This window comes from Myotis davidii, unplaced genomic scaffold, assembly GCF_000327345.1.
Source record: "Myotis davidii unplaced genomic scaffold, ASM32734v1 scaffold100, whole genome shotgun sequence".
Classification (NCBI taxonomy): Eukaryota; Metazoa; Chordata; class Mammalia; order Chiroptera; family Vespertilionidae; genus Myotis; species Myotis davidii.
In genome coordinates, this window is record NW_006292691.1 from 425,935 (window position 1) to 444,209 (window position 18,275).

The 18,275-nt window shown below is 49.7% G+C and overlaps 1 protein-coding gene across 2 annotated transcripts in view; it reads left to right on the top strand.

Annotated features, from left to right (window-relative positions):
• The window catches only part of DECR2 (2,4-dienoyl-CoA reductase 2, peroxisomal), a 7,009-nt gene extending 2,015 nt beyond the window's left edge, over positions 1-4,994 (top strand). The window contains exons 3-9 of one of the 2 annotated variants that reach the window (XM_006766151.2): positions 491-542; positions 1,147-1,282; positions 1,554-1,678; positions 1,796-1,889; positions 2,087-2,191; positions 2,635-2,843; positions 3,881-4,994. In XM_006766151.2, the coding sequence (XP_006766214.1) occupies positions 491-542; positions 1,147-1,282; positions 1,554-1,678; positions 1,796-1,889; positions 2,087-2,191; positions 2,635-2,843 (721 nt within the window). In that variant the 3' untranslated portion in view covers positions 3,881-4,994. Of the gene's footprint in view, positions 1-490; positions 543-1,146; positions 1,283-1,553; positions 1,679-1,795; positions 1,890-2,086; positions 2,192-2,634; positions 2,850-3,880 lie in introns of those variants that run through there. The other variant, XM_006766152.2, reaches the window with a different exon arrangement.
• The last annotated feature ends 13,281 nt before the right edge of the window (positions 4,995-18,275 follow it).

The following is an 18,275-nucleotide window of genomic DNA, read 5'->3' on the forward strand; positions in this document are numbered from 1 at the left end:
AACAGCAGGGTTAAAGTTAAACTATAGTTTCTACCTGAGATGATTGCTACCATACTTCAACACAGGGCAGGTGCCCTGACCTCAGAATGGTCCTTCTGTCCATCTCCAACATCACAGGGAGAGAAGACAGGGGCACGTGGGGCCATGCCAGGGGGACCCAGAAGGCCTCATGCAAATGCGTGGGCCCCCATTTGATGTTCACAGCTGCTTTGGTGCTGTGCACATGGAGTTGGGGCAGTGCCTGTATCCTGAGGCCAGCCCAGAAATGCTGGGAGTGGGACTAGTGGCAGCCATCTAAAGTCTCACCACAGTGGCTTAGCTGTGTTCAGACCCCTGTGTCCTCTCACAGCTGTACCTTCAACATTGAGCTGGTGTTTCAGCCCAAGAGACCCTTGGGGGAAGGGGGCTCTGCTTAGAGCTCTGGGCAGGAGCCCATCTGGGTTTATCTCTTGCACCCTGCCATCCTCACTCCTGCCCTCTGGCTTTGCAGGCACGGCTGCCACACGGTCATTGCCAGCAGAAGTTTTCCGAGAGTATCAATGGTAAGGTGTCTCTATTATGCCTACCCATCCATGGGTGGCTGTGGAGACCCAGAGCCTGGACCTGGAGGGTCCTGAGGCCCAGACGATGTTGACTCCAAAAGCTGCTCCTCTTCCAAGTATCAAGCTTCGGTGGAGGTTGTCTCCCAGGAAAACACCTGGCTTTTAAAAACGTTTAATTATTGGGTCCTGTGAGGGACCCTCATGCTGAGTGGTACTGATGCTAAGAGAGATCTCTGAGCTCAGCTGGGTTATAATAGCGGTCCACATGTCCTACCCACCCTGGAGGAAAGTCTCACCCCTGCCACAGTGGGTCTCTGGGCAGGGACGGGAAGTCAGCTAGAGCTGCCACTGACCCGTGATCAGTGGCCTGGAAGGTGATGTGGAGGGAGGAGTGTTGAATTTCTTAGAAATGTCCACGAGGGGTAGTGGACCGGGGAATGGCTACCTGCCAGCTGCATCTCTCAAGAGTGGAGTCCAGTAACAAGCCCTGGCTTCCCAGCAGAACCCGGACACATCCTCCTTGGATGCTGAAGGGCTGTTCTCTCTAGGCTGAGGCCACTTGGCCGATGCCCACCTCTTCTCTCCCTTCCTGTCTGACTTCTAGGCTGCCAGAAAGCTGGCTGCAGCCACTGGCCAGCGATGCCTCCCCGTGTCTATGGATGTCCGAGATCCCCCAGCCATCGTGGCTGCCGTGGACCAGACGCTGAAGGAGTTTGGAAAAATCGACATTCTCATAAACTGTGAGTCACCGTTAAGCTAGGCCAGAGGTTTTCTGATGAGTCAGCGATGCTAGACCTTCCTTCTTGGAAGTCCCAAAACTTTTATCCTGGGCTCCAGGCCACTGTCTTGGTCCAACTCCGTTCCTTCCAAGTCATTTCAGTGTGAACTTGGCTGAATCAGAGTCAGAGGCGATCTCAAGCCTCCTTCCTGTCCAGCTTGTGCCATCCTGAAGTCTGTATGCTCTACCTGCCCAGGGGTCCTGCACCATCTGTGTCTCCTTCCACCCTGCAGGTGCAGCCGGAAACTTCCTGTGCCCAGCCAGCTCATTGTCCTTCAATGCCTTCAAGACTGTGATGGACATCGACACCTTGGGCACATTCAACGTGTCTCATGTGCTCTACAAGAAGTTCTTCCGAGTGAGTGTTCTCTGGTTGGGACCTCCCCTCTTCTGGTAGTCTGCTTGCTGACAAGCGCCCCCCTCACACACCTCCTCCCGTCCGCCCCCCGCCACCCGTGTCCACCATGTGTTGCAGGACCATGGAGGAGTAATTGTGAACATCACCGCAACCCTGGGTACCCGGGGGCAGGTGCTCCAAGTGCACGCAGGCTCTGCCAAGGCGGCCGTGGGTATGGCACCCCTTCTTGTCTGCTCTCCTGGGTTCCTTAGGGTCCCTCTCCTGCCTGTCCCTGGAGGCCAACAGTGTCTGAGTGGGCAGTGGAGAGGCCCAGCCCTGACCCTGAGTCCCCGCTTCAACCCAGACCACCCCAGAAGTCCAAGCAGCCCTGCATTCTCCCTCATGCCTGCCTTCCTTCCTTCCATGCAGATGCAATGACGCGGCACTTGGCCGTGGAGTGGGGTCCGCAGAACATCCGAGTCAACAGCCTTGCCCCCGGCCCTATCAGTGGCACGGAGGGGATCCGGCGGCTGGGTAAGGCTCTCAGGAAGCCCAGGCCCTCCACAGTGCCCCCCTGGGTCCCCCTCTCACCTGGCTGGGACAAGTGCCAACTTTTCATGGCTCCCTGGGGCTGGCAAGGAGCCATTTGTGGTTAGCACACAGCAGCAATGGACTAAGGATTAACTAGACTTGGGAAACCGCTCCCTTGAGGTCGAGGCCACAGGGCTACTGACCTTGATGTTTGAGTTAGAACCAAAGTGGGGCTTCCATTGAAGCTTCCAGAACCTTGGCAGGGTGTCCATCAAAAAGCCCTATGCTGGTTCTTCGGCAGTGTTACTCGGTACCTGGCGTGTCCCTGCTCTGCGAGGATGGTGCTAATAGTGCCCACAACATTCTCGGATGTGGTTTCGGGAAGGCTGGGCCGGGGAGGGTGGAGGGCCTTGAGATCCTGTGGCTCACAGGGTTTGACCTCCCAGGTGGTCCCCGCGCTGACAAGGTCCTGGCCAGCCCCCTACAGAGGCTGGGGAACAAGACGGAGATCGCCCACAGTGTACTCTACCTGGCCAGCCCTTTGGCATCCTACGTGACCGGGGCCTTGCTGGTGGTTGACGGCGGGGCGTGGCTGACGTTACCTAATGACATGAAGCTGCTGGCGGATTTTGCATCCTTCTCTGCTAAGCTCTAGGTGATGTGCCACTCCCACCTTCTGGGTGTCATTTGTGTTCATGGCCCTTTCCCAAGACCCCACCCTGTGGGCTTTTGGTCACTGTTTGGGCCCTGATACGTTTTCACTCAATTCCTTGGGCATGTTTGGACTTCCACTACTCCAACAGGCCAGGCCATATGTAGGTCAAGCTTGGGAGGGGTCTTCTTGGGTGGTACTGGGAGGGGGCCCAGCCCAATGAAGCTCTACCCCAGATCTCAGGGCCCTCCTGCAAACCAGGGTGGGCATGGCTTGCCTGGCAGACAGGAATTCTCTCTCTCTGGGAGCTCCCCTCGGTGACCCTCTCCGGAGGCCTGAGGGCTGTCTGAGCCCATGCAAGGGTGCCATCGCTCTCTGCCTGCCCTCTCCCCCAATCCCAGTGGTGTGGCTGGTCCATGAAGCCTGCTTATCCCGGTTCTCTGAGCAGCAGCTTCCTCTGAGGAAGGCTGAGGTCCAACCCATGCCTCTGAACACCTATGCTCATCAGACCTCCTGGGTCACAATCACAGGGTGGTGGTAGAATGTCCTAGACTTTGGCCGTTTCCTGTCCCACCTGAGGGGGTGTGTATGGTGAAGGGAGAGCCCAGGAGTTCACGGTTCAGTCACACTGTGAAGCCAGGTTTTATTGCTGCACCCTCCTTCCTGGAGACGGGTTTGTGAGCACAGTGATGTTGAGAGGCCCCTCTTCTGAGGCCCTCTGCGTTGGTTGCCATCAGCCATGTTCTGAAGTGCCCGTGAGTGACCAGGCAGCTGGAGGTGGGGGGTGGGGGAAGTCTGGGCTGGGAAACCATCCACTGGGGTGAGGAGCACTCATCTAGGGGAGTTCTGGAAGAGTGCAGAAGGGGACTGCTGGTGTCTGCCCCCCAGAGGATACACAAGTCTTAGCTGCCCACTGCTGTCTCCCAGCCACTTGTGGGTGCTGCCCAGATGGCAGATACAGTTTCCTAGGCTGTGCAGGAGATGGGCCCTGGTGCGCTTCAGTCCTCTGTGACCTTGGTGTCTGCTGGCATTTCTGACAGGAGCTGGACAGCTGAAGCGAAGAAGGCATTCTGAAGGGGAGGCTGGTTCACAACCCACTCTTGGATTCCTGGGCCCTGCCTCTCACTCAGCTGAGAACGCCAAACCAACCACCCTAGCAGAGCAGCTGAAGCAGAGACTAACCCCTCCTCAGAGCTATTCTGTGTTCCCGTCCCCTTCCCGTGGCCCATCTCCTGTGCATGGGCAGGCGTGACCAGGCAGTGAGGCCAGCCTGCTGACCTGCCCGCACCACACAGATATCTGCCAAGGGGTGATTGGCATTCCAGAGCTCCCTCAAGAGTGGAGATGCAGACCAGTTGCTGGGGTACACCCCTCACCCCCTGACCTAGGGTTAGGGGCTATCCTGCTCTGCCTAGTCCCAGCCTGGGCTGGCCTCCTCCTGCCTGTTTCCTGTCCCACCTGAGGGGTGTGTATGTGAAGGCGTAGCGCAGGAGTTCACAGGTCAGTCACACTGGGAAGCCAGGTTTGGAGCAGGCTTCTGGGATGACCCCCCCCCCCCCCTGGAGACAGTAGGATGCCTCAAGGTTTGAGCCCCTCAAAGCTGTAGGTCAGCCCTTTCGTTAGGCACACAGTTCCATCCTTCCTTGTTGGTATCACCAATTTGTAGAAGCAAAGATCCTAGAGCTTTGTCAGAAAATATATTTCCTTAAAGAATAATATTTTTTATTGTAAAACATCTATTCATTGGACTTTGCAAAATTTTTTAGAAGGAAAAGGAAGATACTTGAAAAGAATCACTGTGACCTGGTCATTTAGTGTTTCCTTCCTGTCTTTTTCCTGTGGAGAGTTTAGAAAATGCTTCCTATCTGATGCCTGAACCCCCTGCAAGGTCCCCATTTGCTCTTGGTCGGTTCCTACTGCCATTAGGGGCTGAGCGTGAGTTCTGTGCCCCAGAGGACCAGGCTCACTTGTCCCTTGTTCAAGTCGCTTCATTCTATGAAAGGAGACCACCTCTCCTCAACATGTGCAAGGGGGTGGCAGGGAAACCCCATGGCCATCCCAGCTGGGAGGCCCCCTGGCAGAGGGAGCACCTTGTGCTATTTAAAGGTGCTCTCTGTTGTCAGGGAGACCAAAATGTGGTGCATCAAGTTAACCAGCAAGACAGAATGGGCCCTTGCTGGTGTGGCTCAGTGGATAGAGCGTCGGCCTATGGACTGAAGGGTCCCAGGTTTGATTCCGGTCAAGGGCACATACCCGGGTTGCGGGCTCTATCCCCAGTAGGGGATGTGCAGGAGGCAGCCAATCAATGTTTCTCTCTCATTGTTGATTCTATCTCCCCTCTCCCTTCCTCTCTGAAATCAATAAAAATATACTTAAAAAAAAAGATAGAGGGGTCCTTATGATACTGCTGGGGGGACAAGACAGAAGAATGAAAGCAGCTACTGGGGAGACCTGGCCAGTGAGAGGCAGAGGCCATCCTGAGGACCCCTCTCCTTATGACAGCGAGCCTGGGCCTGCTGTCCTTCCTGAGGAGTAGGCCACGGGGATGGCCTGCGGGGGAGGGTGTCCCATCATGGATGACTAGGCTCTGCTGCTTTTGAAGGTTGGGATGCACTGTTGAGGTGCAGGTTCCAGGGGTAAGCCTTTTATTGCTGTACTAGAGGCCTGTTGCACAAAAAGATTCATGCAATAGGCCTTCCCTTCCCCTGGCTGCTGGCACCGGTTTTCCTCCGGCACCTGGATCCAGGCCTTTGCTCAGGCCCGAGCCGCCTTCAAGCCTTTGCTGCCCCACCTGGCCACCCCGGGTTGGGTTGCACACTGGTCGCCCACCGCCCCAGGTCACAGATAGCAGGCCTGGATGGTGGCAGGGCAGGTGAGATGGTGCTGTCCCGCCCCACCAACCCGGGTGGCAAATAGCAGGCCCGGATGGCGGCGGGGCAGGCGGGATGGCGCTGTCCCGCCCTGCCTGCAGTATGCAAATTAGCTGCCATCTTTGTTGGCAGTTAATTTGCATATCATACTGATTAGCCCATGGGAGGTGTAGCGAAGGTATGGTCAATTACCATGTTTGTCTATTATTAGATAGGATTAGGGTGCTCCAGAAACAGAACCAATAGGATGTATATAGATATATATGGAATTTATTAGAAGGATTAAATAGCAGGTCAAGAAATCCCATGATTTGCAAGCTGGAGACTCAGGAGAGCCAATGGTATAATTCAGTCAGAGTCAAAGGCCTAAGAAGTAGGAGCTCTGATGGCCAAGGGCAGAAGAGAGAATTCTGCCATCAGTGGATTGGATGAGGTGATGCCACCCACATTGGTGAGAGTGGATCTTCACTCACTCTACTGTGCTAATCTCTTCTAGAGACACCCAACTATCTGGGCATCCCTAGTGCAGTCAAGTTGACACATAACATTAGTCATCACAGGTGCATACAGTAAAGCGTCTCCACACTCCATCTCCTGCACATGCTGGTCAGTTTGGTTATGAGAAATCAGCTCTGGCTTAGTCTACCAGCCCAGGCTGTCATCCTGTAGGTATGGGATGACCTCTGGGGGTTCGTGGGTCACAAGCACGTCCAGCAGGCTTCTCTCACTGGGCGGTGAGGCTGGTGAGCCCCAGGTGCAAGCTGGTGAGGAGGGCCAGGGGCACAGGGTGTGGCATCAGTCCCAGCAGCGGCACTTGGGCTCAGTGGCAACTGGCAGAGAACTAGGTTATCCCCTTTCACATTCATCTCAAAATGCCAGGTTTTCCAAAAAGAAGGATAATTGTTTTATAGGTGAGCCCTAGTCAGAGTTTTCTCCAGCCTTAGCCTTGGAAGCTGACTTACAGCCTTGTCAACGTGGCTCCCCCTTCGCTGGGGTGAGGGTGTTTATCATCCTTTCAAAACTACACATAAAACATCAGCCAAGGCAGAGGACTGCCCCCCCACAAAGAAGCTCTCACTTGGGGTACAGCCCTGCAGCCCTTTTTCCATATCTTCATCTTCTCAGGGAGCAGATGGACATGTTGAAAAGCATTGTACACTGTGTTTGTTGAATGAATAAATGAACGGCCCACTATGTTGTCGTGAATCACGCAGGTTATTCCTATAATGCTATAGGAGCTTGCTATAATGCAATGACTCTCTGGGCTCATTCATCTTTATATCTACAGAAAGCAAAGAAAACCTTAAAGTTGCCTTAAATAACCAGTGCTAATTTGAGGTCATTTCTCTCTGCTGACTCCTGTTCCCATGGTAACGTGGTTGAATTAGACTGGCTTGCATGTGCTAGCTTTATCCTTCGGGTCATCTCTGGAGGACCTGGAGGCTAGACACCTAACACTAATGGTGGTTTCCCAAATGCCACATTGTTTTCTCAGTTGCTGAGTTGTCATACCCTCCACGCCGCCTTCTGTCTTCCTGTCCCCTTTCCTTCTATGTGCACTGAGCCCGGACTTGGCCCCGCACCCTGGCTGGGAACCCAGACAGGACTCTGACCCTCCTGGACTTCCTTGCTTTCTGTCCACACTGAGAGAAGTGGGAAGAGAGACATGAAACATCCCTGAGAACCTCAACAATTTAAGGGTCAGCGGATGTTCCTCTGTCCTCATCCTATGGGTCAGTCAAGTCAAGCCCCACCCTGGGCTGCAAGTTCAGGTGAGCATCTTTTGTTCCCTGGGTCTGCCCAGTGCTTCAGGTAGGCAGCGATGTCCTCTTGCGCAGGGCAGATGGGCTCTCTGGGCTCAGGGCTTCCCATGTTGGGAAGCGGGCTGGGCATGGGCCCCTTGGGCACGTCCTTCAGGATACTTAGGTTGGCTGCTGATGGATGCATGCGGCAGAAACCTATTCTGGCTGTTTAGAGCCAAAGAGCGAATATATGGGGTAGATCCTTGCTCCAAGGATAGGATGCACTGGAGCTCCAGGGTAAAGCTTGGAGCCAGGGCTCTGGGGTCCCTTTTTTCTCTCACCCTCACCTGGCCCTGTGAGCCAGCAGCTTCCCCTCCCTGCACATCAGCTGTCTCCATGTCTTGGTCCCATTGCCATGGGTATACCCTGTAATCCAGCTCCTTGAAGAGAGACGCAGAGTTCTTGAAGAAATGTGCACAGTCATTCAGTCTGGGTCAGGTGTCCAGCTCTTGTTCATTAAACCCTGGCCAAGGATTGCTCACATCATACAAACATGGCAACTCCCACTACAGTCATGGATTTGATTGGACAAGGGCTGCTTTTAGAAAATGTGTGTTATAGCAGACCATCTAGTGTAGGTCCTAAGTCACACCAAACAAACTCACTAAAGACCAATGTGTAGGCCCTGGCCGGGTAGCTCGGTTGTTTAGAGCAGCGGTGGTCCATGGACCACCAGTGGTCCGCGAGGTCTGAAAGGTTGGTGACCGCTGGTTTAGAGCATTGTCCAAACACCAAGGCCATGGGTTCGATCTCCAGTTAGGGCACATACAAGAATGTGGCTTGTGTAGCTCAGTGGTTGGAGCATCAAACAGCTCCAAGGGTCGTGTGTTCCATTCCTGGCCAGGGGCACGTGCCTGGGTTTCAGGTTCGGTCCCCAACTGTGTAGGGGGCAACTTGTTGATGTATCTCGCATCGATGTTTCTCTTTCTCTGTCTCTCCCCCTTCCTCCCTCCTTTCTACTCTCTTTGAAAATCAATGGAAGTATATCCTCAATTGAAGACCAAAAATAAAATAAAGTAAAATAAAATAAACTAGAAATCCACCAATGAATGCATAAATAAGTGGAACAACAGATTGATGTTTCTCTTTTTCAATAAATTAAAAAAAAAATTACGTGTAGCCCCTTAAGCTGATAGTGTGTGAGTGTGTGTGTGTGTGTGTGTGTGTGAGAGAGAGAGAGAGAGAGAGAGAGAGAGAGAGAGAGAGCCTGTGTATGTGTGTACTCCTTTTCAATGATTGCATGAGTCTCAGGTCTCCCTCTCTGGTGAAACCCAAAGGCCACTTGGGAGGTGGCAGAGGTTGCCTAAGTCGGATGATCTACACAGGCTTCCCACTTATATCTGGGGCCAGAACTTTGCCCAACTCCGCTCTTCTGTGCTAGGGACCATGGTGGAGACTGGATCCTTCTTTGGACTTCTGTTTTTCTTGCTTATGCCAATGGAACCCTTGAGCGAAACAGCCCCCAAAGACAGGGCATTGCTGCTTTCCTATTTAGCATTGGGTTCTGGTTCAGGTGCCTGGAATGAGACCTATATCACTTTGTCAGCAGGCAGAGGTGTACAGGGCTCTTTAGTCTTTACTTACTGGCTATCTCTTGCATTATTGTCTCAGGTGACAATCATAATCAGTATGGATTTCATGAACTGAACTCTCAGAGAATAACATTATCTTCAGGGCTGGGAGCTTTTTGGAGTACTCACCACATCCATTAGTCAGAGTATCTCGATAAGACATTACTTGGCAGGTGTCTGTTGAAGAAGGAATGATAAATACGCAGAACTCAGAATTAACTTTTAACTCTTCCACCATCACATGTCATTTGGACAATTTTTACACAATGGGAAGAAAATGATGTGGATTAGCTCTTCACCTCTTTGGAAAATGTGACCTGAGGCTAAAAAAAGGAAGTTCTGAATCCACATACAAACTTCTCACTGCCCCTCAGTGCGGTTCCCCCAGGTGATTTTGGCTGCAGGAGAGATGAGGTGAGTGCAAAAGGTGGGCTATGAAGCGCTCTGGGCACAGTGGGGATTAGAGACGCCTGTCTTCACAGGAAGATGGGAGCAGGTGCCAGCAACGTCAGAGTGAAATGGATGGTAAAATAGGAAAATTATCCAAACGTTGATTGAGTCAGGAGGGACTATGCTGTACTGTTCAAACTCATTTTATTTTTACTCTAAGAAATGTACTTTACTAAATTTGAAGGTGAGAAAAAAGCCTATCCCACTGAATAAAATATCAGTAAACACGAGTGTGGATCTGTGCTCTCAAGTGCTGGAGGCTACAGGGGGAGTGTGTGATCTAGATCTATAATTGACTTCCCTTTACAAAATGTGAATCTTGTTTTCAAAATAGTAAAATAAAAACATTTGGCTGGTGCCTGACCAGAGTGGCTCAGGTGGTTGAGCATCGTCCTGGACACTGAAAGGTTGCTGGTTCGATTCCCAGTTCAGAGCACGTGCCTGGGTTGCAGGTTCGATCCCCAGTTGGGGCACATCTGGAAGGCAACCCATGGATGTTTCTCTCTCACACTGATGTTTCTCTCTCTCTCCCTTCTTCTCTCTAAGGATGTCCTTAGAGAGGATTAGTGAGGATTAAAGACATTATATATATATATCTCCAGCAGTTTTTGTTTATAGCTTGAATATACTTGATGTACAATAAACTGCACTTATGTAAAGTGTATTATTTGATGAATTCTGACATACATCTTTACCTGTGCAACAATCACAATAAGGAACATACCCATCACCTGCAAACCATTTCCTCCAGTCCCCTGGTAATCCTCCCCCCTGCTTCTCCCTCCCCCTTATCCTCAGGTGACAGTGGGGAAGAACTGGTGAGCCATCCAGGATGACAGCTCAGGTCCTGGGAGGGCAAGACCAGCCAGAAAGGGAGTGAACATGTGGGAGAAAAGGTTCCACGAGGAGGAGGGGAATCGAGAACATCTGGCTGAAAGGTGGGAACAGTAGGAAGAGGTGCTAGACCAGCCGTGGGCAAACTATGGCCCGCGGGCCGGATCCGGCCCGTTTGAAATGAATAAAACTAAAAAAAAAAAAAAAGACCGTACCCTTTTATGTAATGATGTTTACTTTGAATTTATATTAGTTCACACAAACACTCCATCCATGCTTTTGTTCCGGCCCTCCGGTCCAGTTTAAGAACCCATTGTGGCCCTCGAGTCAAAAAGTTTGCCCACCCCTGTGCTAGACACTCAGCTGGGTCCAGGACCACTGTTAAGGAATCCCAGCGCAGGCTGTTTGGTGGTGGTTCTCCTTCCTTACCCTGGCCCCTGTCATAGGGCAGTCTCTCTCCTGCTGTCCATCTCCAGGGCCACCAAAGCTGCCCCTGGCCTGCTGCCCCAAACCACCTTGCAGGAGGCTCCCACTTGCCCCCTGGCTGGCTCAGCCTTGGCCATTGTGCTCTGGGACACAGGGGTCTCTACATGTACTGATGTCCGGCCCTACATGGCCCTCAGCGCTCATTGAGATAAGGGCCTGCCACGGATGTATCTGCAACTGTCCCCTTTGGGAGGAGGGCTTCTTTAGACAGCCTCCCAGAGCCTGCTCCCCAACTCTCTGATCTGGGTTCCTACTATAACTCCACTTTTGACACAAATCATTTTCAAATATTACAATAAAATGGCTGATAGAGGTGACCTCACAAATACATGGGGAAAGAACAGATAGTCTCAGGGAAACTGGCTCAGTAAGTGAGAAAAATAAAGTCAGGTGCCTACCTTACATCACATTGAAACAGAAAAACTCCAAGTGGATTAAAGTCATAGTGTCAAAGGGAAAACTATACATTTAAGCAGGTATCTGAGACTGGGCAGAGGATTTATTTACTTAATTTTAAAAGTGTTTAATTATGAAATTAAAATACTAGAGGCCTGGTGCATGAGATTCGTGCACTTGGGGGGGGGTCCCTCAGCCCAGCCTGTGCCCTCTCACAGTCCAGGAGCCTCAGGGGATGTCCCATTGTGGGGAGCGGACCTAAGCCGGCAGTCGACATCCTTAGTGCTGCTGCGGAGGTGGGAGAGGCTCCCGCCACCGATACCGGCTTGCCAGCCATGATCCTGGATCTGGGCTTCTGGCTGAGCAGTGCTCCCTCTGTGGGAGGGCACTGTTCACCAAGGGGTAGCTCCTGTTGAGCGTCTGCCGCATGGTGGTCAGTGTGCGTCGTAGTGACCGGTCGTTCTGCTGTTTGGTCAATTTGCATATTTGCCTTTTATTATATAGGATGTGGATAAGATTTAATAACAATAAATAAAACAAGACACATCCACATGTTCACCACCAGAATTTGATCCTTTGCTGGGTTAACCAGATCTTGATCCTGTTTGCTTCTAATTTGTCTGCATTTAAAGGGAATAAATTTTATAATAAGAGTTAAATTTCACTTTTCACTCCTTTCCTCTTCTGTCCCCCTCAATATAATTCCCATGCTTGTTTTGGTATTTTTACTACAAGATGCTTAAAAACAATAGATGTCATTGAGGATGTGTTTTTAGACTCTGCAAAAATGGTATTACACAGTTCTACAACTTGCTTTTTCTTTTTTTAAAAAATATATTTTATTGATTTTTTACAGAGAGGAAGGGAGAGAGACAGAGAGCTAGAAACATCGATGAGAGAGAAACATCGATCAGCTGCCTCCTGCACATCTCCCACTGGAGATGTGCCCGCCACCCAGGTACATGCCCTTGACCGGAATCGAACCTGGGACCCTTCAGTCCGCAAGCTGACGCTCTATCCACTGAGCCAAACCGGTTTCGGCAACTTGCTGAATCACTTGTTTTGTAAGTCCGTCCATGGTGATGTGGCAGATGTGGTTAATTCATGGAAACTACTACATAGCATTTCATTACAATAGATTACAGCCCACCACTCAGCAATCCTTTTTTAAGAAAATATTACTATTGATTTCAGAGAGGAAGGGAGAGGAAGAGAAAGATAGAAACATCAATGAGAGAGGATCACCGAACAACTGCCTTCTGCACACGCCCTACTGGGGATTGAGCCCACACCTGGGATGTGCCCTGACCGGTAATTGAACCGTGACCTCCTGCTTCATAGGTAGATGCTCAACCACTAGCCACACCGACTGGGCCAGCGTCTCTTCATGGGACTAAGAAAGCCAGCGCTGCCGGTACACCCCTTTCCTTTCTCTTCTTGGGCCTCTGAACCTGTCCATCCTGTTTCCTTGTGAACCTGTGCATTGGATGGTACGGAAGCGGAAGTGCTGTATTACTAATGTGAATCCCATATTCTGCTAGGACCAGAGTTAATTTTTACTCTGATTGGTGTCAAACGCTATCTTAATTCATTCCCTTGAGTACCAGTGTGGTTCAGCATCTTTTTTGTGTTTACTAGCCACTTGAGTGTCCTCCTCTGGAACTGCTTATTCTATTCATTGCTCATTTTTTTAAGGGGTAGCTGTTATTTTACTGTTTTTTTGTTTTTTTTTTAGGACTTCTTTGTGTATTCTGGAAATGAATCCTTTTATTAGTTATATCTGTTCTAAATCTCTTCCAAGTTGCTATGCACTGAATTGTGCACCCCAAATTCATTAGTTGAAGCTCTAACCCCCAATTTGATGGTATTTGGAAATGGAGCTTTTGGGAGGTAATTAAGGGTCAGATGAGGTCACGTGTTGGGGCCCCAATGATGAGATTAGCGGCTTTATAAGAAGAGGAAGTGAGAGAAATGGCTTTCTCCCAGGTGAGGATTACCTAGAAGGAAGCCCTCACAAGACAAGAAGAAAGCTCTCAGCAGGAGTGAATTTGCTGCCATCTTGATCTTGGACTTCTCAGCTTCCAGAATTGTGAAAAGTAAATGTCTGTTGTTTAAGCCACCCAGTGCATGGTATTTGGTTACAGCAGCATAAACAGACTAACACACTAGTCTATGATGTGTCTTTTGTCAAACAGAAGGCCAATTTAAAAAAATATTATTTTTTTCTAAAATAAAATTTACATACAGTAAAATTTACCCTTTGTAGTGAGCAATTCTGTGAGTTTTGGAAAACACATACAATGTAGAACTACCATTACAATCAAGGTATAGAACATTTTTTTCACTCCAACAAATTCCCTTGTCCTCCAGTCCCCACTGGTCTGATTTTTGTCCCTATACGTTTGGAAGTATTTAAATTTGAATCATTCTTTTCTTTAATAGTTTGCAATTTTTATTCTTGTGTAAGAAATTTCCCTGATCCAAGGATCTAAGTATATTTTTCAATGTCTTCTAAAAGTTTTTCTTTCCAACTTTATGCTTTTGATTACTCTGTAATTATTTTTGCATCTGATATGATACAGGGATCTAGTTAGGAGGTTTCTGTATTAATGAATGGCACCAGCTATGGAACAGTCCATCCTTTCCTTAGGATTAGCAAAGCCATCAAGGATAAAACTATTGGGTTGACTACTCAAAATTAGAGATTTCTGCCCTAGCCGTTTTGTCTCAGTGGATAGAGTGTCGGCCTGCAGATTGAAAAGTCCCAGGTTTGATTCCAGACAAAGGCACATGCCCGGGTTGCAGGCTTGATCCCCAGTAGGGGCTGTGCAAAAGGCAGCCAACCAATGAGACTCTCTCATCATTGATGTTTCTATCTCTTCCTCCCTCTCCCTTCCTCTCTTAAATCATTAAAGAAATATATTTTTAAAAATTAAAGATTTCTGTTTAATTTTCCAACAGAGTTCATGAAGGGGTCACAGGCAGGGAGAAGATATTTACAACATCAAAGCCTGATAAGGGATTTTTTTTGGTTAATCCTCACCAGAGGATATTTTTTCCATTGATTTTTAGAGAGAGTGGAAGGGAGGGGCGGGGAGATAGAGAGATATCTATGTGAGAAAGACACATCAAGTGGAGTGGTTGCCTCCCAAAGGCAGGGATCAAACCTACAACCCTGGTATGTATCCTTGATCAGGAATCCACCTAGGACCCTTCAGTGCCAGGGCTGATGGTCTAACCACTGAGCCACCGGCCAGGGCTGATGAAGGATTTTATCTGAAGAAAAAGTCAGAGAATCAAATAGAAAAATAAGCAAGTTCTACTGAAGTATAGTAGCAATCATCTCAGGTAGAAACTATAGTTTTAATTTAACCCTGCTGTTTGGCTCCTGTACTTACTTGCTTTAACAATAGAAAAGTTACTTTGATTTTCTGAATTATATAAATCATCCCATTCAATTGAATGACTATCCCATTGATTGTTATCTTTCTGGTTTTAGAAAGCACATTCCTCTGTACCTGGGAACCAGGGCAGCACAATTATCCCAAGACCCGAGGGTTCCAGATAATGTGTTTCTGTCAACTCAGTGGTCCCAAGACCCGAGGGCTCTAGATTATGTGTTGCTGTCAACTCAGTGGTCCGAAGACCCAAAACTATAATTAATCTTTGTAGATAACTAATCGGCTCAATCTCGCTTCTGTTACTGCTTTGTGCAAACCAGGGACCTCATTCCAAACCCTGGGATGTAATCAATACCTTTGTGATTTTTGCCCATGTAAATCTGGTGTTGCGGCCATCTTATGGCTGCGAGATTTGGGAGAGCGAAATGTCCCCTCATAGTCAGATTGCAATAATGTGACTTTTTAATTCAGCTTCTTGAGGCGTCCTTCTGTGATTCACGGGGTACATTATAACACTACTACTGGGCAATTCACAGATATAAGATTCAAGTTGGCCAAATACAGTAAGAAACATTAGCATTCAGTGAAGTTCGAATAAGAGAAGATGAACCCTAACTGGTTTAGCTCAGTCATTTTAAGTTGTCAGGCTAGAAATCATATGTAATGTTTACTATAATTTTGGGTATTTCCTCTTTATTTAAAAATAGATGCATTTAAAAAAATGGATTTGTAACGAAATTGAGCTTTTCCTATATCCCTCCCCCTCCTTTTGTCAGTGGCCAGATCTCACCCAGATGATGGAGAGGCCCTACTTCAACTAAGGTTTCCTGACCCACTTTCCCTCCACTCCCCAGGCAGGTCCCACAGGGCTGTGCCACACAGCCAGGAATCTGCTGAATCACCTTACTATTTTTTCCCCACAGGCCGAAAGTCACCCGGGAAGAGGGATCAGGAGACCTACCTGCTTAGAGAGTTCCAAAGAAATGTTTACCCCAAGTAACTTCAAAAGAAAACATTCACAGAGGGAGATTTCCACAGACACTCGCTCAGTTCCCAAAACCAACAGACGTGAGCTGCACCCCACCCTCCCTTCCTCTTCTGTGTACCTGATACCTAGTTGAATTAAACCGTGCATAGGAGGAGTCAGTCAAAATGGCAAGAGGGGTTGTGTGTACTGAGCTGGTTCATTTCATCTGACTGCTACCAATAAAAATGTCCGTAGGCCACAAAGGGGACACTTGAGGTCTGAGTGACTGACCCAGAATTGTCACTTTTATTTTTTTTTTAAATATATTTTATTGATTTTTTTTTTACAGAGAGGAAGGGAGAGAGATAGAGAGCTAGAAACATCGATGAGAAACATCCATCAGCTGCCTCTTGCACACCCCCTACTGGGGATGTGCCCGAAACCCAGGTACATGCCCTTGACCAGAATTGAACCTGGGACCTTTCAGTCCGCAGGCCGACGCTCTCTCCACTGAACCAAACCGGTTTCGGCAGAATTGTCACTTTTAATGTTTCACACACAGAGCCTCTTGAATTGGTCCAAGCTCACCATGCTGGGGTTCCATTTTGGCACATCAGCCAGCCTAGGAGTGCCGAATTTGGGGCATTTGTAGCAGGAGGAATGCCTATTTCCCCAGCATGCAGCTCTGATATATATTTTTTTCACCTCACCCACATTAACCCCCTTATTTAGAAAGGCTGACACATCACTATAACTACCTTGGAAAACTGTATTTGGCCAAAGGCATCAGTCCTATTTCGAATTCTTGCCAAAACTGGAGATGGTATTTTTTCTCTGAACACAGAATCTTCCTGAGTAGAGCATACAGCTCTTTTTTTAAAAAATATATATTTTATTGATTTTTACAGAGAGAAAGGGAGAGCGATAGAGAGTTAGAAACATTGATGAGAGAGAAACATTGATCAGCTGCCTCCTGCACACCCCCTGCTGGGGATGTGCCCACATCCAAGGTACATGCCCTTGATGGGAATGGAACCTGGGACCCTTCCATCCTTCAGTTCACAGGCCGACGCTCTATCCACTGAGCCAAACCGGTTAGGGCTCGTTTTTTTTTAAATTAACTTCACTTTGATTTTTAAAAAAGTATATTTTATTGAGTTTTTACAGAGAGGAAGGGAGAGAGATAGAGAGTTAGAAACATCGATGAGAGAGAAACATCGATCTGCTACCTCCTGCACACCCCCTACTGGAGATGTGCCAGCAACCAAGGTACATGCTGTTGACCGGAATGGAACCGGACCCTTCAGTCCACAGGCCAGCACTCTATCCACAGAGCCAAACCAGTTAGGGCAAGCATACAGCTCTTAAAAGAAATTGAGAATATAGTTGGGGAGGGTGGAATTCCTTGCTTTTCTTTTTCCAAGGCCAACCTCACAAAATCCCATACCACGTGCCCTGGGAATTTGTCATGGACAATGACTCAGTTAATTAACACTGTACACTTGGAAGCAGAGGTTCAATTTCCTTTGGTTCTTGCCAAAGCTGCTTATGAAACATATCTGGTTTGGGTGCCCACAGCGTTTAAAAATACCATTTCATACACTCCTTCGATACATTTAGTTACAGGCTAAATTTAGCACCTCGCCTGGGCCCGGCAGCTCACCTGCTTCTAACTAGCCTGTCTCCACTTTCATGCCTCCTGCAGGGTACTCATGTTCCTGTCTGTCGTCCCGCGTCCTCGCTGATGAAAGCGACAGCTCGAGAAACAGATGCTAGTTGTCAAAGACAGCCACGGTGCTGGGAAGGCCTGACTGCAGACTGGCGATCAACTCTACATCCTGTGAAAAACACTTTTCATAGGCTTAAAAAAGATCTGTGTTTAACCACTTGTGCCTTCCGTTAGAAGTGAAAATACACAGCATTTCCCGGGCTCTCCAGCCCTTGGAAAAGGACCGCGCGGACCAGCCCCTGCCTCTGCCAACCTCTGTGCCCACCTCTGTGCACGCCTGCGACCTCTTTCCGCTACCGGCGTCTGCGGAGGGGGTGCGTGCGGGCTGCCGAAGGAGCCGGGCGGACACAGCGAGCGCAGGTGCGCCGGTAGGCGGTACCACGCGGGGGCTGCGCTCAGTGCCGCGCGCATTACTCCTCCCGTTAGGATCGTGTTCTTTGCTTATCCATGTGTGAGAGCGCTTTACGCTCCGGGAGGACTCAGCCCCTGTGCGACAGGTGCACTTTCGGTTTTCCGCTCTCTTCTCGGAGCAGTTTATTCATCCGCACCGTGCGTGGGTCGGCCGTCCCCGCACCCCCAGGCGGTGACATCAGTACGCGTTTGCAGCCTCCGAAGGCAGCCTCTTCCTGAGTCCGAGGGCCGGGATTCAGGGTAGGGCCCGGCAAAGAACAGGCGCATAAGCGCCCACCCACCGGGCGCTGACCGTCGACAACCGCTCCGCTATCTTGCTGCCCACCGCCCGCCTTTTATAGCCAGTCGGTGGGGGGCGGGGCCGGGCCGCGCCGGGCGTGCTTACGTAAGGCCGGCAGAGGGCGGGGCAAGGGCGGCGGCGTTCGCTTGGGTATCTCGGGCGTCTCATCCTACCTCCTCACCCTCCTCGGCGTCCTCCTCGGCGTCCTCTCGGTCGGCCTCCTCGGCCCCTCGGCCTC